The sequence below is a fragment of the Daktulosphaira vitifoliae genome, unplaced genomic scaffold (genome assembly GCF_025091365.1).
Source record: "Daktulosphaira vitifoliae isolate Bord-2020 unplaced genomic scaffold, ASM2509136v1 Scaffold_4, whole genome shotgun sequence".
In the NCBI taxonomy this organism is placed as follows: domain Eukaryota; kingdom Metazoa; phylum Arthropoda; class Insecta; order Hemiptera; family Phylloxeridae; genus Daktulosphaira; species Daktulosphaira vitifoliae.
The window spans coordinates 39,417,453-39,445,383 of NW_026099575.1; the positions used below are offsets into that span (position 1 = coordinate 39,417,453).

General features: G+C 24.1%; 1 protein-coding gene across 2 annotated transcripts; it reads right to left on the bottom strand.

Annotated features, from left to right (window-relative positions):
* Window positions 1-727: 727 nt before the first annotated feature.
* Window positions 728-27,264, bottom strand: LOC126904650 (ATP-binding cassette sub-family G member 1-like). Of its 2 annotated transcripts, none has more exons than XM_050683845.1 (12): window positions 26,994-27,264; window positions 15,936-16,191; window positions 12,346-12,463; window positions 11,329-11,557; window positions 9,184-9,329; window positions 7,728-7,966; window positions 6,025-6,126; window positions 5,818-5,945; window positions 5,392-5,560; window positions 4,020-4,120; window positions 1,831-1,986; window positions 728-1,773 (listed from the first exon to the last, which is right to left on the bottom strand). In XM_050683845.1, the coding sequence occupies exons 2-12, from the start codon at window positions 16,042-16,044 to the stop codon at window positions 1,423-1,425; spliced, it is 1,848 nt and encodes a 615-aa protein (XP_050539802.1). In that variant the 5' UTR covers window positions 16,045-16,191; window positions 26,994-27,264; the 3' UTR covers window positions 728-1,422. The 2 variants fall into 2 exon arrangements, with proteins under 2 accessions (XP_050539802.1, XP_050539803.1); XM_050683846.1 differs by lacking the exon at window positions 26,994-27,264 and adding an exon at window positions 22,542-22,631.
* Between the last annotated feature and the right edge of the window lie 667 nt (window positions 27,265-27,931).

A 27,931-nucleotide genomic window follows, 5' to 3' on the forward strand; every position in this document is an offset into this window, starting at 1 on the left:
ATGCCATACTTAGTTATTGTTAGTTTTAGATGACTTAGTTGGTTCTTGTCTGTTTTAGATGACTTAGTTCGTTTTTTCCCGGAACAAATGGGGTTTTGTTCGCAATTTTATCATTTACAGTGCCTCAACAAATTATAAGCAAAAAATATGTTTTGCCCTGTTTTGGCGTATTTTTGATCGACATTTAAGTCACTGCAGTACTTAATTTCAGTTGATTGTTTAATTGTAATTGCGTTTTAAAAATAAAAGTTGCATTAACTCTGTTTAAAAAAAAAGTGACTTAGTCGGTTTTTTCCCTGTACCCTTCATATATTCTAAGAAATATTTGTATGTGTCACAAAATATTTTGCGTAAATCAAAATAATATATTTGAATTGCTATGTGGGTTGCAGTATTCAAAATGTTATTTTATTATAAAATTTAAGCTGACAATATTTTAATCGATTATAATTTTTTTTAACATTTCTTAATATGATGGTTTTTGAGGGAAATTTTTCTAAATGATGTCCTTGATAGCTTATTTAAGCATGATTATTTATTATATACGTAATTTTACGCAATATTAGTCTAATAGAAGTATTCACATGGACATACAAAAAAAGCAATATAGTAAAACTAATACTTACTCAGATAGCTACGTGTCCAAGCTAAAAATATATCAGACCCAACCCAACCAAGATTTGTTTATAGTTGATAATTTATAAGATTAATAATTTAACTATACAAAGTTTCACTGAAAAACAATTTATTTATTCTTATTCACAAATGCCAAATTGTATAACTGTACATTATAAAAAACAAATTTACTGGAAAAGAATATCGAAGGTATAAAAAATATAAATATAAAATTAAATAAATATACAAAACATATTTTATTTAGACAAGAAAAATGGAGTCTTGAGAAACTAATTTTTTTTAAATAAATTAAAATTAAAAAGTATAAATTTATTATTTAACCTTTTAAATGTAATGTGATACAGGCCGTATTTAGGATTTTTTTTAAGGAAGGACTGAAATAATATATCCTAATAACTTTTTGCTTGAAATCAAAAAAATTCTCACTTATAAGTCGATAGAAAAATTCATGAAATTTAGGATAGCTTACGTCTTTGTCCTTTCCAAAAAAATACGCTCCCTGTTTGGTGGATTGTTTACCGCTCTACATGGATGTAATAATTATATATTCATCAAATGAAATTTAAGAAGCTACTTTTGAGCATAATAGTACACTCAACATTTTAATAACTAAATAGTGAAGAGTATTTACTGAATTGAGTATTATGAAAATGAAGTAGAAAACATGGTCTACATACATTTTTACAATTTCAACATCAGTATCACTAGATCTATAATATAATCTATATTAGATTATAAAAACATTAATTAAATATTTATGAATCTAATGATCACAGTTTATTAAGCTTAAACAGAACTTTTCAAGTTCTTCCTTAGAGCAACATAACTTATAATTAAGATGATGATTAAGTAAATAGATAGCGACGACACATCGATCCAAAATCTACCATCTGTCATACCAATTTCTTTAAATGTTGTTTCTGGAAAACGATAGTGACAGTATTCTTTATCTCCAAAACACCTTAAAGGATCACGGCCATAACCATATATGGATAAAACAAGTCCTTCTAATGCATATCTCATATAGCTGGAATATGAAACGTAGTACAAAAACGCTGACATATGATTAAATAAAACTAAAAAGCCTGCAAATAGAATGCACAAACATGTGATGATGGATCCAATAAAAACTCCATTCTGAAAAACAATATTAATTAGTGAAAGGTCATTAAAAAAAAAAAAAAAAAAACTTACAACAGGACTCATAGCTGTGCCTAAAATTAGGCCTATACCCTCAGATATGAGAGTCATTAGTTGACAAATAAAGAGAAACATAGAAAAGCGTGTCCAAGTTAATAGTTGTGATGTTAAGTAGTAAGCCACTGATGTGTAAATAAAGCAAAACATCATCTATGTAGAAACAGAAAGATTTTAATTAATACATACATCTATTATACATGTATCATGTAATCATAATCTCTTTAATCCCAATCGCAACTATTTGGGATTAGCTCAATCTTACAATGATTTGACAGGATTTTTATACCGGCTGTCGATCTGATGTAACCTCATTATGACTGAAGGAACTAGGAAGAGGGTAAGATTTATATCACTGTTAAAGTTAAAGGAAAGAGTACATCTGAACATTAGCACTAAGGCGAAGTCTGAATGATCCTCTGCACTTACATCACACTGATTAATATACAAATGTATTTATAGGTTTTAATCCAGACGTGAATCGAACACCGATTTTTATGCGCCGAGGCACAATGTGTTCCCGATTGAGCTAAGTAGGACACCTAAATGATATTGAGTATTTTTTTAAATTAAACTGAATTTTCGTGGTGGATTTATCAAAGGGATTACTGTTTGCCTATATTATTAATAATAACGTAACGTGCGAATATTCTAGAACCGCACACACAAAAACATGACAACTAACGACGACTAACTAACTTGTTAGGTTTGAGGTTTACATATATAATTTTTTAACTATTAAAAGTATTGATACTATTATTATAAATTATAATTTGTAAAATATACACATAAAAATAATATAGCTATATAGGTAATATAGACAGTTATATAATGTTATTTGTGTCAATATATATGAATATTATATATATATATTCCGGCGACGAACTAACCACCCGTCCCGGAGTATAAATGGTTAAGAAACCTCCTCCTTTGGGGAAGACCGCTATGGTCCTTAATAGGCTGATAAAGCAATAAAAAATATATATATGAATATAATAGTGTATTGACCCATTCATTACTTTGTTAAATTAATAAGCTCATTAATTCTATCTTGTTCTAGGTTTTGTTCCCTTAGTCAAAAAAACAATTGTTATATTTATCGGAATACTCAGAAATAAAGCTACTACGTTAAAAGATCTATCATTTTGGATAGTATTACCAAATAATTTCTGACTAAGTTAATATTATTTTTAAATGAAAAACTATTGAATTTTTGAATAGATGAAAACACCCTTATTAAGTGTTTAGCCAAATTATAAATCGGGGCTTTAATATTCGACACAATATGTCTCTTATTATTTTCTAACTTATGTACTTTTGGAAAAGTGTACAGTTTATGTATTTAAGGGTTAGAAATTTTAATAAAAAACTCGAAGTCTGCTTCGATTATTAATTTTGAACTATTGCAACGTATGTAGCCTCCCTTATCATTTTACTTAATGAATTATTTTTTATTTTTTTATAGGGAACCTCTTTAATGATATTTGATACTCTATTGAAATAGTCGTCTTTTTCAGTATTACTATGGAATTTCCGTTATTTAATTTTAAATAAAATTAATTTTGTTTTTTTAAATCATGCACTAAGTCTTGATTATTAAAATCAACACTTTTAACCCCAATTTTAGTACCTACTAGATTTTCCATAGGAAATTTTTTCGATGAAAAAACTGTTTTAAGACCCAACTTAAATGTATCTTTGTGTCTCTATCGAAAAACAAAGCGTTCGTGTAATATTTAACTAAATCATCCCCTATTTTTTAGAAAATGAAACTAACAGATTTTATAAAAAATATTTATTTTTGTGTTCTACAAGTGAGTTTTGAAATTCATTAACTTATCAATTTTTGTTTCGAATTTGTGTTCTATCACTTAATACATTTTCTGTTTGAAGATTTCCCACAATGATAGAAAATTAGAAAGTTTTGAATGTAATTGATATATTTAAAATATTATAAATATTAATTTAGAACTAAAAAAATATTAAAAATATTTGACTCATTATTAACTAACTTCTACTCTATCTATTAAGTGACTTTATTCAACAAACTAACTTCTAACTAAGATAGAAATATGGAAAATTTAAGAATCTATTATAATTTAGTTATCGTTAATTGAATTATTGGGGTCACGTTTATGATATTTTAGCAATATTTTATTTTACCTGAAAAACTATAATAAACTTACTTGAATTGGCAAATTTGTAAGGAGAAATGCTACGAAGTAAGTCGGTAGCTTATACCAATTGTTAAATAATTCTTTTTTTAATATATGTATTTCTGCCGGGACTGTAAAATAAAAAAATCGTCAATATTTGTTTTATCGATAATATTAAGTACCCTAAAATGCGGCTACTTTGATAATATTGATTTTATTTTAATTTTACAAATGTTAAAGCGTCTGGGTAAAGACCATTTATTGTCAAAATCAACCTGATTTTGTTTCATTATTAATACGAAACTAGTCATGTAATAAGAATTCCAAAAATAGATCTAAATTCAGCATCAAATCACTTTAATATCGGTTCGGCCTTTTTGAAATTATCATTCTCTTGACTATTAAAGTACATATTACATTTTTGAAAATTATAATTTTTTCAAAATAAATAATTGCATTAAAAAAATTATAATTCCATAAAAGTAGCCTGACCGATATTTAAGTGACAATGCTGAATTCAGATCTGTTTTTAGAATTCTTATCGCATCCAATAGTTTTGTCATATTAATTTAACAAAAAGGGGTTAGTTTTGTACATTCAAACTAATGGTTTTCAAACATTAGCAATTATATTTGACATGTTCGTGAGCGTATGTGCGTTATCCGCATTTGCAATTTTATTGCATAGGGCAATTACCGACTGGCTAAAAAAGGTTACAAATGATTACAGACTTGATAATAATATTAAACCTGTATACATAATATTTGACTATTATTTTTTTTGTAATCACCAGCAAAACTATCGCTGTATTTAACGAGGAACATATTGCTTTTATTTCCTATTTTTTAAGTGTCGTTAAGAAGAAAAGGAAATCGTAAAATAATAGCGTTATCAAATAAAAAGAAAAGAGGAAATTCGTCAACATTAAATAAGTGATAACAAACAAAAAATATCTGAAGAGGTACACATGTATTTAAAAACAATTATCATGCAAAATGCATGATCATTTTGTATTAGCTTCGATGCAAAACTGAAAAAGAATTAGTATTATTATGATGTTTTTTTTGTTTGTGTCTATCCACATCTATTTAATAGATTGTTATTGTTTAATGATACGTCAAAATATGTATTGTTAAAGTATTCTCTCTTCTAATGAATTATTAGGATGTGTTACACAAAACGGTTATTTTATTGTCTATAACAAGAAAAAAATACTCCTAATAAAGTATTTTGACACTTATACTCGTTTACTTCACACAAATTGACACTTTGTAACATAAAAATCGTGAAATTGCCTATATTCGATCTCTGTAAATAAGTAGGTACCCAGATACCTTAATAGTAAAGTCGCATATCAAAGTTACCTCATTTTAGGTATTTGGCTGAATAAATTGTTCTTTACATTTTAAAATAGCTGGCATGATAGAAGTATAACTTAAGTAAACAAGAGAAACAATGAAAAATCCAATATTATTAATTGTTTTTCCACCATCTACGCCGGCATTTTCAAAAAGTAGTCCCAGTAAAACTCCAACCAGAAAATGCATACACAGCTTAACATGAGTGACTGTCTAAAATAATAGTTGATGTTTTTTCTTGATTATTATTATTTTTTTAAATTAAAATTTATGAATTTAAAAATAAAGTAATTATTAATAAACTTAATTTAATTAAATTTTATTATATGAATATATTTAAATAGAATATAATTAGTTTATTTTATTAAAAAATAAATTAACAGTTGGGCTATTAAAATTATTCTATCAAATTATAACAAAATATTTCATAAAAAAGAAATATATTAAGTTCGATAATAATTTATGCATACCCAATCTCTGTAGAGTTGTAATAAAAATCTATGAATCAAAATCAATAGTTTATTTAACTCGGTTGGCTGGTTAACCAATACTAAAGTGGTTGTTAACTGAGTTTTATTTATTTTTTCGACTTTCAAATCTAAAATAGCATATCATGAATTAATATTTATTATTAATAAATAAATTTGTTAGTGTAATTATATATTTCAATAGTTCACCTGAACTCATTATTTGGCGTTGTGTTCTCCAAGAGTTATCAGAAGCAGCTATTTTTAGTTGTGATGTGTAGTGTCCATATTCTCCAGTGACCACTTCCATTACTGATAAAAAAAATATATTTATTTGGTTGATATTCATTTTATTATTTTTTAATTTTTATAGTAAAATGTTTTGGTGAATTATACCCATAGACGAATACGAAATCTTACATTTCTTTATTATAGATAAATATATAAAATAATAAAACAATTGAAGAGATATACAATGCGAATTATACTTCAAATGTTATTTTAATAATTTTTTGGATATAAAATTATATTAAGTATTTTTTTGGTTCGACAATTTATTAACTGAATGTATTATAATAATAATAATCAATTGTTATCAACAAACAGTATTTAGCTAAATAAAAATTTTATTAAAAATTATATGTATTGATATTTGAAGAATATTAATATTAATATAACATTTGGATATATTAATTCAGTTTATATTATATTCTTTGAAGCAAATACGATACATTAATTTAAACTTCAAATTAATTTTTGATTTCATTAATCTAGGTAAAATTTAAGCATCATTAAGTATTATGGAATGATTAATATTAAATATCATATATTCGTTAGAATAAATTTTTTAAAATGTATTGTTCAAATTTGTTGTCAAACTTGTTACAACAATCGGATTTTATCAATATTTTAAATATTTATTTTTGTATTATTGATAATAATTGATTTGACTCAATAATAGATAAATCTTGAAATACTCTTGATTTAAATATTATACAGTTTTTATCGATACCCAAAAGAAAAACGTTTTTTTTTTGTTTCTTACATAAGGCCTAATTATGACATTTAAAGAAAATTCAGTAGTCGATCGTCTGAGTCTCCTGATATTCTATTTAGTTTATATAACTGATTGTCTAAAAAATAGTTTGAAGGAAAATGTAATATACTTTGGTGGGCTATGTTTTCGTTCAATAAAATTTGATAATTTTATAAGAGGAGATATCTTTTTTTGTTCAACACATTAATTTATTGATGAATATTTTTAAAAAGATGCAAGGATAAAAAAAGAAATCAGAACTATCATTTTGATGATGGTAATAATCATTTTTTTAAGAATATGTACACGTGGTTTATAAGCGTATTTATTAAAGTATTGGGATCATATTAATATTATTAACATTTATTTTTAATTAAAACAACAACTTTTAGTCATTTGAATGTTAATTATACTTTTTTATTCTTACGTTCTATGCTATATTAATTTTAGTTTCAATGCAAAGCTGAAAAACTATTAATTTTAATATGACGTATTTTTTTTTAAATTTATGTAGTGTTTATAATATAGTTGAGTTACTGTAAAATTAAAAATAGTATATTATATTGGTATTGTAAAATAATGTTAAGCCATTCCAAATTTTAAATTTTGGTATTTAATGGAATTTTCAAAAAAAAAAAGGAAAAAAAAGACGAAATAAACAATATGAATTATTTCATACTTTTTAATTACATTGAAACCAGAATATTAATTAATTTATTATAATGGGTTAAACAAGAACAATTTTCTAGTTGGTCATTATATATTATACTGTTTACTATCTACGTCTAATAATAATAATATATACGATTTACAACGCTGCTTTTTTTTTTTTGAATTGTAGAAAAATTAATTTTATTTTTATGAAAGCAATACTTACTAAAATCTGCTGGGTTGTGATATTGTGGACAATTAAGACCAATTGTTTGTAAATAAGGTACGATGTTAAGAGACGAGCCTTGATAGACACAGAATCCTTCAGACATGATGTACACGTGGTCAAACATTTCAAACGTACTTGCACTAGGTTGATGTATAGTGCACACAACTGTTCTGCCACCTCTAGCTAACCCCTTTAAAACTGATATGCATTGATGTGAACTTGTGCTGTCTAAACCTCTAAAAATTTATGATAAAAATATAAATATCAATATAATTTGAATTTTTGCAATTTAAATTTCAAAATAACATTTAAATGATATTTTGCTAAACAGCTGAACGACCAGAATGTTTTTTTTTTTTGATGGAGATTTTTATTTCTAGAATATTTAATGATATTTTTTTTGTCAAACTAGAAAAAGTTTTCTCTGTAATGTTTTTTTCTTTTCAAATTTGAATGAGCAAAAAACCCAGCATAGCGTGAACGCAGTATAGATGGGACAAGTTTAAATGATATCTGACGGTGATATAAATCACTACTATTAAAAATGCTTCGATGTAAATCTGTAGTGTAAATATAAATATATTTATTAAATATAAACTGTAAAATTACAAATTTTGTAATTTTACAATTTCTATGTTTTAAAATTTCACTAAAATATTATTAAATTATTTGCTTGATTAAAAATATAGTAATTTTTGGTTGACTTCCAATTTTTTTATAGTAGAACAGTGGCTAAAAATTTTTTAAATATTTTAGTACACCAATAGCTTTAATTTGATTTTAGTTATTAGTTTATTCATTTCATTATTTTGTTATCTCTATAGCAAACGTATAAAAAAATTAATTTGAAAATAATTATTTGATTGTGTGGATGATATCTTTTGAACCCGTTCCTGTATATAGATTTTATTTAAAAATACACTAAAATAGAGCTTATTATCATTAGTTTACTCGGTTAAAATTATATTAATATAAGGATGCGTTTTTAAAAATATTTATAGCCGTTACAAAATGCAGAAAAAATATTGGTAATGTCATTTCTTACGATTGCATAGTTTTAAGATACTTTTTTAATTTTCTGAAATTTAGGGGTTTTTTTCATTTTTAAAAATAATAGATTTGAAGAAATTAAAATTGGATTTTTTTGACGCATAAATTAACAAAATCCGTTCAGTGAGTGCTGAGAATTTTTATGGAAAGACTTCATGATAAAAACCAATACATTTTCAGATCCACATCAAATATAAAATAAGAAGGTCATTCGACAATTTTTCGGCTATATAGGCCTTGTTGCTCAGGGTCGTATAATTTGTAAATTTCAATTTACTTCGACTCCTTTATACATTATAAAAAAAAAAGTGGAATAACTAATAATAGTATGTAATGTTTTCTAAGTAGTCTGCTCAAGCAGAGCAGTATATTCGAAATGGTAATGAATGTTTTAAGTTCTTACGTAGTTGGTTCATCAAGAAACATGATAGGTGGATTATCAATGAGTTCAAGGGCTATAGATAAACGCTTCTTTTGTCCGCCAGATAGTCTTCCGCACTTTGTGTGAATGCTACTGGCAAGTCCCATACTGTCTAGTATGTCTTCAATCTACAATAAAATGAGGCTATTATTTATTTAAGAGTATGACTTCAGTATTAGTAATTATAGTTATTTCAAAAGTATTATTATTACTATATATAGTGACGTGTATAAAAGCTTATGTAAATAAAATACTCTCACAATAGCATTCTTATTAGTCACAAATTCAATAACTACTTGTTATGAGCTTAAATTAGCGGAAAATAGCTTCGAGAAATTTACTAGGTTTATAGTATACAATGGTCCTCAATGTCGTCACGTAGACATGAAGTTAAACAAATAATGACCTTCAACAAGATAGTGAAATAAAAATGTGAAGAATAATTTAGGAACTTCAATTTAATGAAATCAAATTTTTAAATATACATTTTTAAATTTCCAGACAGTGAAATGTGTGATTTTTATATAAAAAAAACATATGCTTATCTAGTAAATATATGATGAAGAATAAGTTGGGTAATATTGAATAGGGAAATAAATAAACAAGTATAAATTTACATTTCAAAATTATAAAAATTAAAATATATTCATGCGTGAAACATAATAATTTAATTTATTTTGAGTTTATTAAGAAAAGTTTAATTATTTATTATTAAAAAATTATCCACTTAACTCATTTTCAACAATCAGTTGTTGAAAAAAAAGTAAAACTTTTTTTGATTAGTGGATTTTTATTTAAATTTCCACAAATGTATGAATAAAATTAATATTCAAAAAATTAAAGATAATTATTGACATAGGTCAATAAATTCAAAACAATGATCCAAATGAAATTTTAATAGGATATAGACAATAAAATTCAATGGTGTACTATTTGTAAACATTCAATAAAAAAAAAACCCAGCACAGTGGGGATGTGGCATAGTTGGGTCAAGTTTAATGATATCTGACAGTGATTAAAATCACTATCATAAAAAACGCTTTGATGCAAATCTGTAGATTGTGTTTAATTTTAAAAAATTGATGGATTATTCCAAAAGCTACATGATCTCCTATTTCCTTAATTATATACTGATTAAAAGTTTTATGATTTATAAGTGTAATATATGAATAAATAAATATCTATATATATTTATAATATATAATTGACTAGATACGACTTGTGATCTTTTGACGTATCGTTAAAAGAAATCAATTCGGTGAAAGCTGAGAAAAAGTGGTAACTGACACAAAAAAAAAAAATATGAAAAAAACACATCATAGTAAAATTAATACCTTTTCAACTTCGCATCGAAGCTAAAACTAATTATTTGAAAGAGACTACCCACGCATGTAAAAAAATTTTTTTCAACTTAATATTTGAAAATATTTCGGAGCGACTTTAATGATTCTTCAAAACAGAATTTCCTCGAAACAATTCTTCAAATCTATATAAAATTGAAGCTATTAAAATGTACCACAAAAAAATCTCACGATTAGTTTGCTATGATAAATATGCTTTCATAGTAAAAAACATAAACTGTGAAATTACAAATATACAAATTATTGAAAATTTTAATAGATTTGAATCGAAGCTTTTTTCATGTTACTGATGTTAATTACTGTCAGATATCATCTAAACTTGGTCCAACTATGCGGGGTTTCCTTTATGCCACGACCCTATTATGCTAAGTTCTTTCTTTACAGTTTTCGAAAATGTTCTGATTTCTCTTCAATGAGAATAGTGTTAAAGACAAAAAATGTCAAATTATTATAAAATTTTTCTAATTTTGTTCTGGAAAACCTAGGCTCCTTAAACGTATATTAAATTAAATATTTTTCGTTGTTTTATAAGTTCAATATTTTCTTTATGAGTAATAATCTTTCAAAATTAAAAATTTGTAATTTTTTGACGTATCCGACTGTTTTGTGGTAACACCAATCTATTATTTATAATATAAATATATAACGTAATATTGTCTAGTATGTTATATTGATAAATTTAAATAATCATTTTTAAAATAATTTTAATCTTATATAGTATTAGACATAAGTGTTCAATTTTCATTATATAGGTTATAATACTTACAACTAAAAGTTTAGATTTATAAGAGAGAGTATAACCGAGTTTAAGATCAGCCGCCATCATCATTATTTCTAAAACAGTAAATAGTGGACATAGTTGATCATCTTGCATAATATAACATGATTCTTTTCTACACATAATGTTTCCAACAGTTTCTGTTAAGTCAGAATTATTAGATATGTTATCGTCTTGAATTTTAGTGGTTTTAATCAATCCTTCGACACCATTACGTCTGTAATAATTTAAAACAATGTTGTTATGTGTTTAAAAAACTAAAAATTTCAAAAATTATATGGGACATTTTATTTGGCTTTTTTTTTAACAATCCTGATTTAAATCGAACAACTAATGATTGACTTATAAAATAAAATATTTGAATTTAACTAAGAATATTGTCTTCTAGTAGATTATTTGAATAATTCTATTTAGTAATGTTCAATTATAGAACCAAAGTCAGGGTGATCATTTGAATTGATTGGGTGCGTTTCTTGCAACAAATTAATGTGTAACTAAAATTAAGCTTAAAATATTAAACTTTATAATACCATACAGTCAAATTTGCCAACTTTGGGCGGCGATGAAATTTAAGAAAATTAGATATCTTCCAGATATCATTACTTATTTTTTGTTAACAAATATTTTGTTTTTTAACAGTATAAGTAAATATTTTATTATTTTATTCAAACTGTAGATTGAATGAAAATGAAAATAGATATTTAACTACCCCAAGTTTGCCCATTTCATGATTCTTAATTTTATAAACTTTTCTAACAATATTAGGTTTGCAAAATAATATTGATGAATCAATAAAAGCTTTTTAAAATCATTTTCCGTTGATTAAAAGTATTTATAGTAAATTACTTTGACACGACTTACGTCGCAATACTCTAATCGACATTAGTTTTGATGGTAAAGACGCGGGACCGTGTCAACTTTGTAAATTAAAATTGAGATTTAAAAGAAAGGTTCTATAGTATGTTATTATAATTAAAGTACTATGTATATTTAATAATTTCTTACTGAAAACCGGTTAAAATATTGAGCAATGAAGATTTTCCTGCGCCAGAAGGTCCCATTATAGCTGTTAATTCACCGCAATTAAAACGTCCAGAGATCCCTCTAAGTATGTGTTTCGTTTCTAAAAACATTAAAAGTTCAATATTACACATTAAATAATGAAAATTTGTATAATTTTTATTGCTTAAAGTGTATAGATTACAAACGTAGTTTTTAAACGGATAATTAACTACATAAACAATTACGCTATGCACATAAATAAGGCAATAACTAACTTGTTTGTTGTTATCCAAAATAAGTTGTTCAAGGTTAAAATTTAAATTTTTATTCTGTTACTAAATCACGTTTTTTTGAAAAATTCACTACGTGTTCTTCTGATTATCTTAATTTAGTTTTGAATAACTTAGTGTATATTTTTTAATTTTCCGGTTTTTTTAAAATATAATAACGTCCGACTATGAAAAGCATCGTCTCTAGTTTTATTTCCGATTTAGTATTTCCGATGAAATAAAAAATCCATAAGTTACTTTATATGGAGCTACCAAAACGATTCATTTATTACTTCCTTATATCAAAATACAATATTATTGTGATGGCAAACTAAATAGGAGTACAAGCTTAGTAGAAATGTCAACTATATTTTTTGTGAAATATAAAAAAATATTAAATATATAAATCTTTATTTGAAATAACAAAAATGAATTTATTAAACAAATAAAAAATTTTGAAAGTACATTTATTATAATATGATAAATATATTATCTTTGTTAATTTTACCAACATGATTTTTCAGTATATACAGAATAATAGGATATGATTTTGAGTTAATTATGTTTTATATGATTATAAAAATTATAAAACGCCTATTAACTTTTAATATGTAAAAATGTAGTTTAGATAAAGAATAGTCAATTAGATTAAAATTTAATGAATTCTTAGTCTTATTGAACGATTTTTAAAAATATTGGGTAGTTAAAATAACATTTTTTATAATCCAATCTGGTCAATTTTGGTAATGGTTTGTGACTTCTGATATATATGTATTAGCACATATACTAAATAATGAATAAATTAACTGATGCAGAATTGCCATGTATTTAAGGTCAATTAACCGGAAGATGTTGTCAATAATAGGAAAGGAAAGTGTGTGAAGCAGTGATAGCTCTATTAGTCAGTGAAGTAGCCAAAATAGAAAATTTACTCGTTTTATTTGGAAATTGTTGTCATCACAATATAAGCCTATTGTAAAGTCGTCACTATATATCCAGTTTTCGCAATACTTAACTGGGTTTCACCTGTTTCGTGAATTTTAAGTTTAGAAATCATTTTCATGTTGTCATATAACATTGTAATAATAAATAAAGACAAAGATCTAACAACAACAACTTTGGAATAATTATTTTAATAGATAATAATATTATTTTGTATGATGGATTGGGAGGAGTAGCTGAGAAACATGTTGAGATTAAAAAATATGTCCATGTATCATCTAAAGTATACGTTTTGAAGTGTGATGCCGTCACGATATTTTCTCAATTAATATACCTTAGATATATTTTATTTGTAAAAAAGTAATAGTTATGTCTTATATGCTTAAAACAAGTTTGCGATCCTACATTGTAATGTTACATTTTAAATGTACTTTTAACATCGCACTCAACACAAATTTTTAGTATTTTTCAAGTATATTTATCATAGTCTATCAGTCGTCAAACGTAATACAGAGTGATATTGATTTAATTTAATTTAATTTATATTTACATACAATATAAATTACAGTTTTTATATTAGTGATTTGATTATTACAATAATCAATTATTTAATACTAAAATCCCTTAAACTTTATGATACCATAATTTTTTTTTTTAGTTTAAACTTGTAAAAAAAGAAAGTTTCTTCTTAAAAAAAAAAAATGTTAATAATTAAACGCTATGAAAACTACAGAATTATTTAATGATGTACTACAGGTACTAGTTATTTCTACATACTTTTCGTAAGTAGGTTTCTACATATTCCCTAATAAATTAATCCTTTCATATATTTATTAGTATGTATGCCCTACTAAATACTATATAATATGGCATCATGTTATATAATGACAATATTTAAGTTGTTCATGTACATGGCTTGACCTAATGAAAGAAACTGCCCTGATATTGAAACTGTTGAAGTTAAAAATTACAAAATATTTAAATAAGTACTTTAATTAATAACAATATGTTTCAAAATTTTTTTATTTTTGATTGGATATCTTAAATTTCAAATGTCTTTTGAAAACTTACACGATTTTTCCTACAATATTAATGTTATTGTAAAAAATGTACTGTACTAAACAAAATTATTAATTAACATAGCAAGAATAAGTGGTCTTTCATCAAAATATTTTTAACAAATGAACAGATTACCGTTTGTCATATAGTAGTCACCATGCAGACTTTTTTATTTTTAATTTTTGGATTTATATAATATAGGATAACTCAATCAGATACTAAACAATTTAGGATTTTGTAAACTTCAAAATTATACAATAGGTTTATTATAACAATTTTTATTATGAACAAAAAAAAAGGTTATTTTATTTATTTTTTTATATGAAGTTAATAGATTTTTATAAAATTAGTAAAATTAATTTCGCCTAATTTTAGGAGAAAATGACATAATTTTAAGTTTTTTCTTTCCCTATCTTAAATTTTAATATTACGCCAAAATTGTATAAAAGTACTACTATACACCTTGTGGTCTTCTATAAAAAAAGGTTTTATAAGTTGTATTCATTTTTTATCGTATAAAATTAAGGAGCGTACACTCAAGAAAAAAGAAAATTCTTCCCTTTTTATAGAATAACAACTCTATTGAGTCACGTGAAGAAGTCGACTTATTGAGTTCAAATATTACTAAAAAGTTAAAAAGAATATTCACATTTTTGAGAATATTTCCTAAAATATTAGGCTAATCTTACTTTAATATAGTAATGTAGTAATGAACTAATAATTTCGACATACATTAAAAATTTTATTACATAAAATAAAAACGTAATCATAATATTTAATGAGTACAAAACTTTTTATTTAGCTTAATACTTTATTTTTCAACATAATGTTGAGTGATCAAAAAAATAAATACTTTTTGTTTTACAATTAGCATACAATAGAGTATTATTAACTTTTAATTAACATAAAGTATAACGGTGTTTTATACAAGGTACAGAACGATAGAAATATAACCTACATGATAATAAATTGTAAATGATACGTATACAATTTGCTATATAAATGCACGGCTTTGAGTAACTTGATTGAATATTATGAATTAATATAAATAGTGGGAATTTTTTACCTTGAATGATTTGTTCAAATGTGTTAAATATAATGTATATATCAGTATCTCAAAGTTTTATATTGAATACTTAAATATTAATTTAGATTTAAATAAATAAGTTGTGATTATGAACATCTGATATGTAATATAATAGCCAGATAAACTTTATTAAGTTATGATGTAGAGTAGGTCAATGTTAAATAAGTTTATAGATCACGCAAATAATCATGTAACCGTTACATGCACAATGTTTTTAAATAAATCTAATTAATTACCTTTTTTGAAATATCCGATATTAACAGAATATATGACGTCTTTAAATGTTATGTCCATTGGTTGGTTTTGAGGTAGGTGCATTAGCACCATTCGGGGAGCTGAAGTCATTTCGATTTGAACTGATGACAGATTATTGTAATGCGTTGTAATTAAGAATCATTTACAATAACTATTATTGCAATATATAGGTTTTGTAATTTTACTTCAACGATATTTCATCCAGCATACTTTCAGCTCAAAATATTTTAACACAGTCTGTAACAAAAGTTTAATATTTTTACTGAAATTTTAAATAATACAATAGTATACATATGCTTATTATCTTGAATGTTTTTGGTGATGATAACCATTAAGTTTTTTATACTTGCTATATGAATAATATTATGTATTGTAATATATATATGTATAATAATTAACATATACATTGTGTCACCAGGTTTTGATAAAGCAAAAATGTTGCATTAGTTTCTATAAAATTAATTTTTAATTTTGAAGTATATTAATAAAAACATACAATAAAAATACATGTAATGATATTTAATTATTGTGCCTAGAAGCAGCTTATTTTTTTTTAAGTATAATTATTAAAATATTTATTTTTAAATTAGTTATCTATTATAGGTTTAATATCGGTAGTTAATATCTGAAATCTGTAAAAAATTACATCAGCCAGTCTTAATAATAATAAATGTACTAACATCAAATATAACATTAGAATTATTAACAGTTACTACATTTTTCTACGGTTCTTAATAAAAACTAAAAGAACATGACCCACATTGGTAAAAAGGTGACTGATTCCTGTAATATTAGCATAGAAAGATTGGACTGTAGAATTTACCTTTTAAAGAATTTAAAATAACTTTTAAACATGTATCATTAAAATAAAATTAATTATACACAAAATTTCATAATGTCTTATAAAAATTTTCTCCAAATATTAGAAATATTATTTTATTACTTTATAAATTCAATATCGACCGTTCAAAATTTGGTTTAATTAAACATTAAATTTCTTAAAAATATTTAAAAATCTGAAACCATTGTTTTAATATTCAATAAAATATGAAGGTTGTGAAGTATATGTATGATAAATACAATGTGTTTATTGATTAAAAAATCTTCATGAATTATACGTAATATATTGTGAAAAAATTACGATAAAACATTTTATTAATATGATGAAACATTATTATGGTATAAACTGTTTTACTTGCTTGTGGCTGTTTTGTTTGAAATGTAAAATAGAATTTATGACGAATAATATTAAACTGCATATAAATTAATTGTAGGCTATAAAGAGTATATAATTAGTGACCACCAATGGATTTGTAGTTGGTAAAAATTGGGTGTTAATATTCTTATTATAATTGATTATAAACAATTCTTATATTTTATAGATATTCAAGCTATAAATCAATTAATAATTATGTAAATTATAATAATGTACTTCAGACCTAAATAATTTTGTGTTCGCGTAAACAGGAATGTCATTAAATTATTTAAATTGTACAATAACTTTTTTAAATTGCTTATTATATATATTAAAAATGTATATTCTTATACTTTAAAAATATTCATTTGGAACAAATAAAAATTTCAATCGTAAAGAAATCATCATTTCTTATAACTATTTATATTTAGTATTAAATAAATGACTAAAATTCTATAGTTGACCTGTTGTTTACCAAATTAAAGAACTTTTTGACAATTTAAATACCTTTTTTAATTTTAGTAAGCATTTAGATAAATCGTTAATTTAGATGACTCGTGTACTTCATTAATAATAATAATCAGTGCTCGAATTGGCCAAAAATAAGTAGGGGAGCTCAACTTAACAATTTGAAAACTGCGTCCCTAGTATTTTGAAGACCTTTTTTTTTTTTTTTTTTACTCATTACTTTATTTAGTATTTATTAATAAATTATATTTCATTATCATACTAATATTTAAAAAAAAGAAAAAAGAGGTGGTATTTTCCACCGTCCTCCCGTTACAATAAAAAAAAAGTAGAGGAGCTACGTCCCCCTGCGCACCCCCCCAATCCGAGCACTGATAATAATCCAAGTTCAATTATATTTTACACGCTAATTTTGTTATTATAGCAAGATTTTTTTAATATAAAAAGAATAAAATTTCTTCCATTTATCGTTAAAAAACTACAATAAGAAATTGAATAAATTTTTATTAAATTTAAAACGAGTCTCAATGTTGTTTTAATGAGTAGAATTTACGTTTCTCTTAGTATTTTAAATATTTACAATAGATTTGAACAATTGATATGATAATCGATTTTAAATCACATAACCATAATGACGTGATATTTAATGTAATTGCAATCAAAACTTTGATTAAAAATACATTTATATGTATTGACATAAAAAAGTCAAAGCTTAGGGGCTTAGCCCCTTGACATCATAGATTTTAGAACTTAATTCATTTTATAAATGGTCACGCAATATCAGTGGCGTAAAGAACACAGTATTATTTTTTATTTTGTTTCAATCCATTAAATAGTAAAAACAATAAGTTATAAAAAATTATAAAGAATTAAAAGAAGTGCACACTTTTACCTAAAGTTATTCTATTAAATAGATCTCTAAAATTGATAGTTGGTACTACAATCTCTGTAGATTCAAATTTCTAATTACTCCCATGTTCACTTACAATAGAAATTTTAATATAGTACAATGATTTGAAATAATATTAGAGTCTCGGATTAGGAAAAATATTCTATAATTTTATTAAAATATTAAATATACGTAAACGAATCCTAATTCAAAACTCCTTGTATAGCCCATATAATTATAATTTCTTATGATAAAATTAATATTATTTTAGTAGTTTAGTGTAAAAGAATTAAATACAAGTATAGAATCATAAAAAAATATTAAGCCGACAGTATTTCTGATAAAAATTGTAAAGATTTTTATAGTAGTGAGAAGTCTACTGATATGGATTATATCTATAATATAGAAGGTAAGGGGGTCAGAAAAATAAAATATATTTAAATAAATTTCATAGTCTTGCCCAATATATTATGTAATTTTAGAATATAGATGTCTGGAAGAGGATATCTTCTACCTGGTAAATCCGCCACTATTAATGTATTTAATAAAATACCATAAAATATTAATTATAGGAATGTTAAAATTTTAGATTGATATTAATAAAAGATTAGAAAAAATAAACTTTGTATATAACATTTTTTTAATAGAATTTTAACTACTGAAGGAACTTCTAACCAAAATGACTTCTAATTATAGCTACCCATTTAGTAGAAAAAAATCGCAATATCATTGACCGTAATTTTTTTTCTATTCGCAAAACACGTACATATGTAAACACATGTGATTAAGCAATTTTGTTTATACTCATAGTGATTGGCGTCTTTGGGTTACTAGTTTCACAGCAGTTACCACTCTCGATGAGGCTGATCATACTTATACACAATGTCGAAATGTTATCGCGCCAATCTCCATGAGGTATTGCTTAATGTAGTCGACACACATCTCTCATGGTTTTGTTAAGGCATAATATAATTTGCCGACAAATACTTTAATCATAAATCATTATATTTTGCAAAACAACCTTGCCCATTATCACTGTACGTTGATGTTTTAATTTTATTATTAATTTTACTTCATCGTTTACGATTATTTTTTTGCTTTAAGGTTTATGTATTTGAAAATAAAAATCTTATAAGAAGGAATTTGGAAATAAATATTATTTTCTTAAGCATTTAAAAAAGCAATTTCATTTATCGTATTTCAAAGAATAATTTTTTATTCATTTATAAAATAAAAATTAAATCATTAAATTAATTTGCTATTAATAATTTGAAGTGTCACCTTGGGCCTCCTCTAAAGTTTATAATTGAGTGAGTACAAGAATAAATTTTACCCAAATGTAGCTGATAAAGTAGTTGACTTAAAATTTTAAGTGCAAAAATAGTTCTATAAAATCAAATATATAATTTGTCTACTATAAATTTTAGAAATATTAATTATTGTAAAAATTAAATAATCTTTGAAAGAAATTCATAACTATTTTATCTTTTCAATATTTATTGGTTTAATTACTGCAAGTAAAAAGATATGAATTGTGAAAAAGTAACACACTTGTTTTTTTATAATTCTAGATTACTAAAGAAGTATGTAACAAAAAAGTATTATAAACAAGAAAAAGGATTTAAAACATAAGTGTTCTGTAATAAAACAGAAGTACACAATTTTTTTCATTTATACTCGTTTCATTTAAATTTTACATTCACATTTATTGCCCGTAGCTTGAGTAATTGTATATTTTATATTATTTAATCTCTTACTTTAAAAATATTTTTGTTTTTACTGAAGATATTAGTATATTAGCATATTTAATAACCTAAAATCAATTTATAGGCATAGAGCAATTAAAAAATACATAATTATAAATAATACACATTAATATGTATTATTACATGCATATTATTAATACACATATTTTTTTTAACCAATTTTGAACTGTTTTAAAGTGTCATAGAAAGTATTGTAGTTTAGGTTTAAATTTAAAACCATATTTAGCTATGAAAGATAATGTTAAAGTATGTACTTTTTTATTTTATAAACCCATTAGGGTTTGTTAAATTTATTAAGAACTATAAGGATTACAGCTTAAATATGTATAACTTGTTGGAATTTGTTTAACATAATTATTTTATTTCTATAACAGAAGAGACACAACAATATATTTAAATATCATTAAAAAAAATAAATTTTGAATCATCGTGACTGATGTATTTTATTTTTAGTAATTTTATAATATATTAAGAATAAATAATAATAATTATATTATCTGTTACTGAGGATGCTCCACATTCTATGTATATAAAAATTAAAATCTTAGGTATTTTTTATTAATAAAATATATTTAATAAGCAAATTATTTCTTTTGTGATATTTATAATGTAATCATTACTGTTTTATATAAAATAAAACTAATTATTTGATGAAATTTTATGAAATCAAGATTTATCTTATGATATTTATTTGGTTAAGATCAAATAGTCATAATCGATTGTTTTTCAATAATTGATTATGACTGGACTCAGTGTTATTTCAGCCATACTATTAGTAGTATATTGTGAAGAAGGGACATGACTTTAATTTCTCCTTGCACTATTGTTTTCTAGTAAAACTAAGACCTTCCATATTAAACATTAAAAAAAAATTATTTTTGTAAATACGACTGAAAAATTGTTGTAATTTACATTTAGAAAAAATTCGAAATCTATGTTTATACACCACGCTAATAAAATAAATGGCAGTATATCTATCCGATCATAAATGTGGGGGGGGGGGTCTAGTGATCAGACACTTTAATACGAAGCCTAGATTTGAGGACTTAAGTGTGCGCTATATATTTTTATTTTCGATGCGAAGCTGAGAAGGTATTAATTTTACCATGATGTGTTTTTTTTTTTACAAGTGAATTTCTGTTAATTTTCATAAGCTGGCCGTCATTTCATGCCAACACACTAGAAAAAACACATCATAGTAAAATTAATACCTTCTCAGCTTCGTATCGAAGCTAAAAAACTAAAGTGGAATTTTGTTTTATTAAGAAAAAAATTGAAAAATAAAACTAATTTGACTAGCTTATTTATAAGATATGAACGAAGTTTTATAATATCATTAATTATATATTAGTTTTTATGTAATAGATTAACTATTGTATAATATTTTGACAATAAAACGCACTCCAGTTAATACTTACAAAATTAATAACATTGATAAAATACTTAAATTCATAAAAAAAAAGTTTACGAAATGATCACTTAATGTCCATAATCATATTACATCGTCACGTCGACAACCAATATAAACAGTGAGTATTAAAAGATTTAATTTATGTAAATTACATATTCAGATGATGACGTTGTTAAAGAATAAAGTATCTATGAAACATACTTTAAATACACCAGTAACTATGAATTCAATAACGTACAGATGAGAATTTGACAATATGAACAGTACCAATAAATAATATATAATACGTCATATTAATCATTAAATACGTTTAACTCTTTTAAAATATATAACTGTTAAACTCGTTTAACGCTAAATTTTTTAATTAATCATCTACAACTTAAATATTTTTAAAGGTTACTCGTGACGTTATAACAAGGTAATGCAAGGTTGGAAATTAAAAGTCTTAAGTCGTCCGGTCATCAAGTGAGATGGTCTTGTACACTTGAAATGATGACATGAATGTTAATGAAGGATGTTTATTTAATGTGCTAATTTAATTTAGTTGTAAATATAAAAAACTTTAGGCTCATCAAAATATAAATAAATTCATACTGTCATATGCACTATTAATTTTGTCCTTAAGTAGATTAATTCATCTTTAACTGATAACCATGCAAATTATTTAAATGAATATTTAGAATCTGTAAATATTATGGAATTCTTGTCTTAATTTTAGATTTGTTTTAATTTTATGGCATTGTACTATAATTATGAAGAAAAGTTAAGTTTTAAAAATTTTTAATTAGATTGTTGGCTAGATTAAGGCTTAATTGAAATTTAAAATTATTAAAAAGAATATAATAATTTCTATCTTACTTAACAAATATGTTAATATATCAACAAATAAAATCGTCTTAAATTTTGGGATACTATGGCAGAAGTTTTTGAGGCTTTGTTTTTTTCTAGCATTTTAAATTACTTTTACGTAATTAAATATTTATATTGTACGTTATAACACTGTAACATATGATGAAATGCAGGGAATGTTTCTGCTTACCTAGTGTTATAATTTTTAATAAATTTAATTATGTAGTCATATTTTATGAACTGTTAAATAAAATCATAAGCATTTATCAAATTGCATTTATTCAAATTACAATTTTTTACACATACATATTGAGTATATTATCAACAATTTTAGGGTAGATTCAAATAAGTTGAGTTAACCTAAATATTTTTGTCATGTTATTACAAAAGTTTTATTCAATTTTGATTTATACAGAATTCGATAAATTAACACCAATATGGTAGTCTGTTTTAGGGAGGATACAGGGGACTGGACCTCCCAAAGATATAAAATCATAGAGAAAGGGTAGTAGAAGAGTGAAGTACTACACTACTTTTCGTTAAAAAAATTATTTGGATTAAAATTTTCTAAATATGCTGTTTTACGGAAATATAGTATTATGTTATAATTTTTGTATACAACAAACTTTGCTGTATGTATAATATTTTTTATTTGCCAAATATTATTTCTTACATAGTGACGAAATGATTTATCGTGAAATGTAAGAATTTTAACCTTCGAGGAAAAGTAATTAAATATAAAATAAAGTTATTTTATCCACCATTAAATTATTTATAATTAACAATGAGTTATATAGATTTATTTTACTATAATGTTCCATTTAAAATAATTAATATTTAAAATATTCTATTTGTTTAAAAACAAATGTATTAAGTTAAATGATATTTTTCTGATAAAAAAAACTACTATTTAATATTATGTAACATTAATGGAGAGAGAATAAAAACTTGTCCACATATTATATCAAATCAATAAACAAAATAACTTATTTTAGCAATGCATTTAACTAACTAAGTGTAGGTTATTTTAACTGTCAAATATAATATAAGAACCACTATTTAAAATTAAAATAATACAAAAAAATATTAGTTTAAAACTAAAAAATATTACCTCTATTTTTAGTTTAATGTCTAAAAATTTTTTTCTAATAATATATTTTTTCCGATGAAATAAGTTTATTTATTTTATAAGAAAAAATACCTACAACAACTTATAGCCTATATTGAAACAGATTATTGTTGTCTCTGGTATTATGAAATCTAACTAAATGATGAATTTTTATTTTTAATTATAATCATGAAATAATTTAAAAATATAAAATGTTAACCGAATAAAAAAAAATATAAAATATTAAAAATAGGTGTTCCCATTAAACAAATAAAAGATTAGGTTTTTCATTGTACAGGGGATGAAAAACAAATTTTTAACTACATGGACTTGTTGAGATTTATGAATTAAATAATATTTTCCTTTACAAAAATTAAAGATATTAATAGTTTTTGAGAAAATTCATTGTGTTGTCGTTAATTGATAACTCTGTATAAATCTTGTATAAGGATCTGTAAGACAGTTCTGTAATAGTGTAATTCTAATAAGGTTTATGTTTGGCTTTTTGATGCTTAATCAGCCGGTTTTTTGATATGACCTCGTTAAACATAATAAACTGTAATATTTTGTTAGTAGCGTGCTAATGATATATTCATCTGCATTGTTTGTTGCAATTTAATATAATAAGTTAGTATCCGAGTATAACATGCATTTAACAAACGATATAAAGAGTATATATATATCAATAGTTAATTGTTAAGTAATTTGTTAAAAATTTATGAAATATTACAATCTTATATTAAAATATTTTACTGAAATTTGGAAATTTACAGATTGACAAATTTTTATTTAAAAAAATGTATATTTTTCGTAACATTGTGTGTAATACAAAATAAAATATGAGTCTTACGCAGTGCTCGAATTGAGGGGGTGCGCAGGGGGACGTAGCTCCTCTACTTTTTTTTAAATTTTTTTGCGTACCCCAACTACTTTTTTTATGAGAACGGTGGAAAATACCACCTCTTTTTTCTTTTTTTTAAATATTAGTATGATAATGAAATATAATTTATTAATAAATACTAAATAAAGTAATGAGTAAAAAAAAAAAAAGATCTTCAAAATGCTAGGGACGTAGTTTTCAAATTGTTAAGTTGAGCTCCCCTACTTATTTTTGGCCAATTCGAGCACTGGTCTTACGGAATTAAAAAAATGTATACTTACTAATTAGTCCCTTTATACTTTTGGATATCGTTAAGTTAGAGTTTACAGCAGTGACACACGTAGGAAAATGTTAAAAATGCAGCTGCATTAGGGCCCCCATATATATTTATTTTTTAATGTTACTTTTGTAATAATACTTTGGATTTTAATTTTTTTAAGAAACGAACTTAAACGTAATAATTGTTTTCATGAGATTATTATCTTTTTTTAAAGACAAAAAATTTTTTAGAATGAAAATGAGAACACAAATGATTATAATTTATTTCTCCAAATATTTAATTCTTATAGTTACTATTAGTATTAGGATGATATATTAGTAAATTTTATTGAAGTTAATGTAGTAACTAAACATGTATATACATATAATGGTGTGTATACATAACAAGATAATAAATATATTTTGAAACCCTGGAAATAAGTAATTCTACTACAGATCAGATAAAACTTTTAAAAAATGATGTTATAAAAATCTAGATGTAATAGTGTAATTAACAAAGAATATGGATGTCAGATCTGTTTTAAAAAAAATTTAATTACATAAAGTTATAAGCTAATAAATACTTTTTTGGGGACATAAATTAGCAATAATAATAATAGTTGCAATGCATAGGTGAAATTTAAACAACATTTCTAGAAGTAATAATTTGGTGAGTGATGCCGATCCTCTAAATTATTTATGAAAGATCTCTTAGTTGTTATAAGGAATGGATGAGTACTAGGTACAATCCCTCTTTTTTTTTATAAAAAATTTGGGCATGCAACTTTCGTTGAGAATTTCGAGACACGGGAAGTAGTTATCAGAATGATGGTTGTTGGAATAATTTTCAATTACTATTGTCATTGTAGTTTTGTAACACATCAGTGCCAACTGTATAAAGTTTTTCTAAAGTATATTTAAAATATGAAACAAAGAAGTTCATAATTTCTTGAAATCTTATAAAGTCTGGAACGTGTATTATTCAGTTAAAAACTAGCGATGAAATTGAAATAACGTTTTTGCCTTAATCTATACCAGATTGCGCCTATACAGGCAAAATCTGGTAAGACACTCATTTTCTCAGAAAATTTTGAGAATTTTAAATTTTATTATAGAAAAAAAATATCAAGTTCAAAAAACTCTACAATAATATGTAGTCAAAACCATTATTTTGTTTGTCCCTTTAAGGATAAAAACCCTTATTTATAATTTTCTTAAATGGGAACCCTTATTTCTAACTTTATAATATGATAGAAAAAAAATTACTAACAATTTTGTTCTTATAATTTTTTTTATCCGATTAACCGTTCGTCCGTTACAGCTTGTTAAAGTTAAGTGATTTTAGGCCAAATTTCTATTGTTATTTTACTGTATTAAATACAGAAGTCATTATTTTTATTTGCTGTTGCATTAACCAAATTTTATTGATCAAGTTATGACAGGTAAATTAGCTATAATAATTTACTACGCACTAAATGAGTGATAACAATAATAAATTCAAACCGGGTTTTCGGTGTATAATTAATAGCTAAGTCTATGGTTTTGTAAGACTAAAGGATCTAACAAAAATACCGGTTGCACTGCCATCGATATTATGAAACGTAATAAATGACAATATTTTTTCTGGAAGTCAAAATCTTTAAACAATTATAAAACATAAACGGTTGTTCGGATAAAAAAAATTATAAGAACAAAATTGTTTGTAATTTTTTTTTTTCTATCGTATTATCAAATCAAAAATAGTGGTTCCCATTATTATTATTATATATTGTTTATCCCTGAAGGGATAAAAAAAAAAAATTATTTAACTTCATATTATTGTAGTTTTATAAACTTAATAATTTTTCTCTTTACAAAAATTTTAAAATCTCAATAGTTTCTGAGAAAATAAGTGTCTTGTCACATTTCGATCACTTTGTATAGCTATAATTACAAAATAAAGCGTTTATAATTACTTCTACACTCCAAATGTAAACTTTCTTTTAAAAATAATGGAGTTTTATTGGTTTACCTTTGGTGTACAGAATTGTTTGCGTGAAACTATAGAGAAAGAGAAATTCAAATAAAATGCATTTTATTCGTTTTTAAAAATTATATTAATCATAGAGAGGAAGTACTAGCAAAATAAATGGTCAGGCTTTCGTTTTTTTTTTAAATACATGGTTCTTAAAAGTTAAATTATGTAGTTTATATAACGAGAAAAAATTAAATTTACCTATTATTGTTTTGAAAGACGTCTTCTTTAAAAATGTATTCATTTAAGCTAATTAAACTTTCATTTAAGATATTTTAAACTTTTCCCTATACACGATTTAAATTGTTAAGCAATTATAGCGTATTAAATAGTACATAAAAATAGATTTAAAAATATTAGTTGTATTTATTTAATTTAAACATACAACAAAAACACAAATGGCAAGTAACATTGCACAAACGTTACCAACGGAGTGTAACACAGTACTGTCATTACATTAAGTTTCAACAGCGTTATGTTTACCTTCTAATTATAAAAATACAATATTATTATTATGCATGATAGTATAAAGATACTATGTGAAGAAATGACCAAACTCAATGAAAACAGCTGTTTGATAGAAGTTGGTCACGCCATCTATAACTACTATCATTTGAACAAATACTCTCAAGGCGAATGTGTTATCTTAAAAAATAGTAGGGTTAGTCACGTTGTTCTCAGCATATCATTGAAACTTTAATATCTTAGATGTTTATAACTAATTTTTTAAATTTTGTTTATCTATAGAGAATACAGAAAATTATACTTATTATTTTATCTTTGAAAGAAGTGAACTTAGAATTTTTCTGTAATGGAGGACGGAGAATAAAATACAATTTTTTTGAACATTTAATGTTTGAATTTCTTATCTTAAATACCAAATAATTTATTTGGGATTTAAATTAATGGTAGTCAAAATCACAACATGATTTCTACGACAAAAAAAAATATATTTTGTAATATAAGTTCATGTTTTGTTCGTTTATTGATGAAGTTTAAGAAAGTTTTAAGGGTAAACATTAACATATGTTAACCAAACTAAAAGGCCAACTAAAACTATAATGCTTTTTGAAATGTGAGTTTTACTTTATAAATTATAGACTGAAGTATAGCTTCAAAACAATTTTACTAATTTTTTT

Excerpts from the sequence above, each read along its gene's own strand:
- LOC126904650 (XM_050683845.1), bottom strand. The coding sequence starts at position 16,044 with ATGACTTCAGCTCCCCGAATGGTGCTAATGCACCTACCTCAAAACCAA. Across the intron at positions 6,127-7,727 it reads TCACAACCCAGCAGATTTTA|TAATGGAAGTGGTCACTGGA; the intron begins GTAAGTATTGCT and ends TTTTTTTATCAG. Across the intron at positions 5,946-6,024 it reads ACGCCAAATAATGAGTTCAG|ATTTGAAAGTCGAAAAAATA; the intron begins GTGAACTATTGA and ends ATGCTATTTTAG.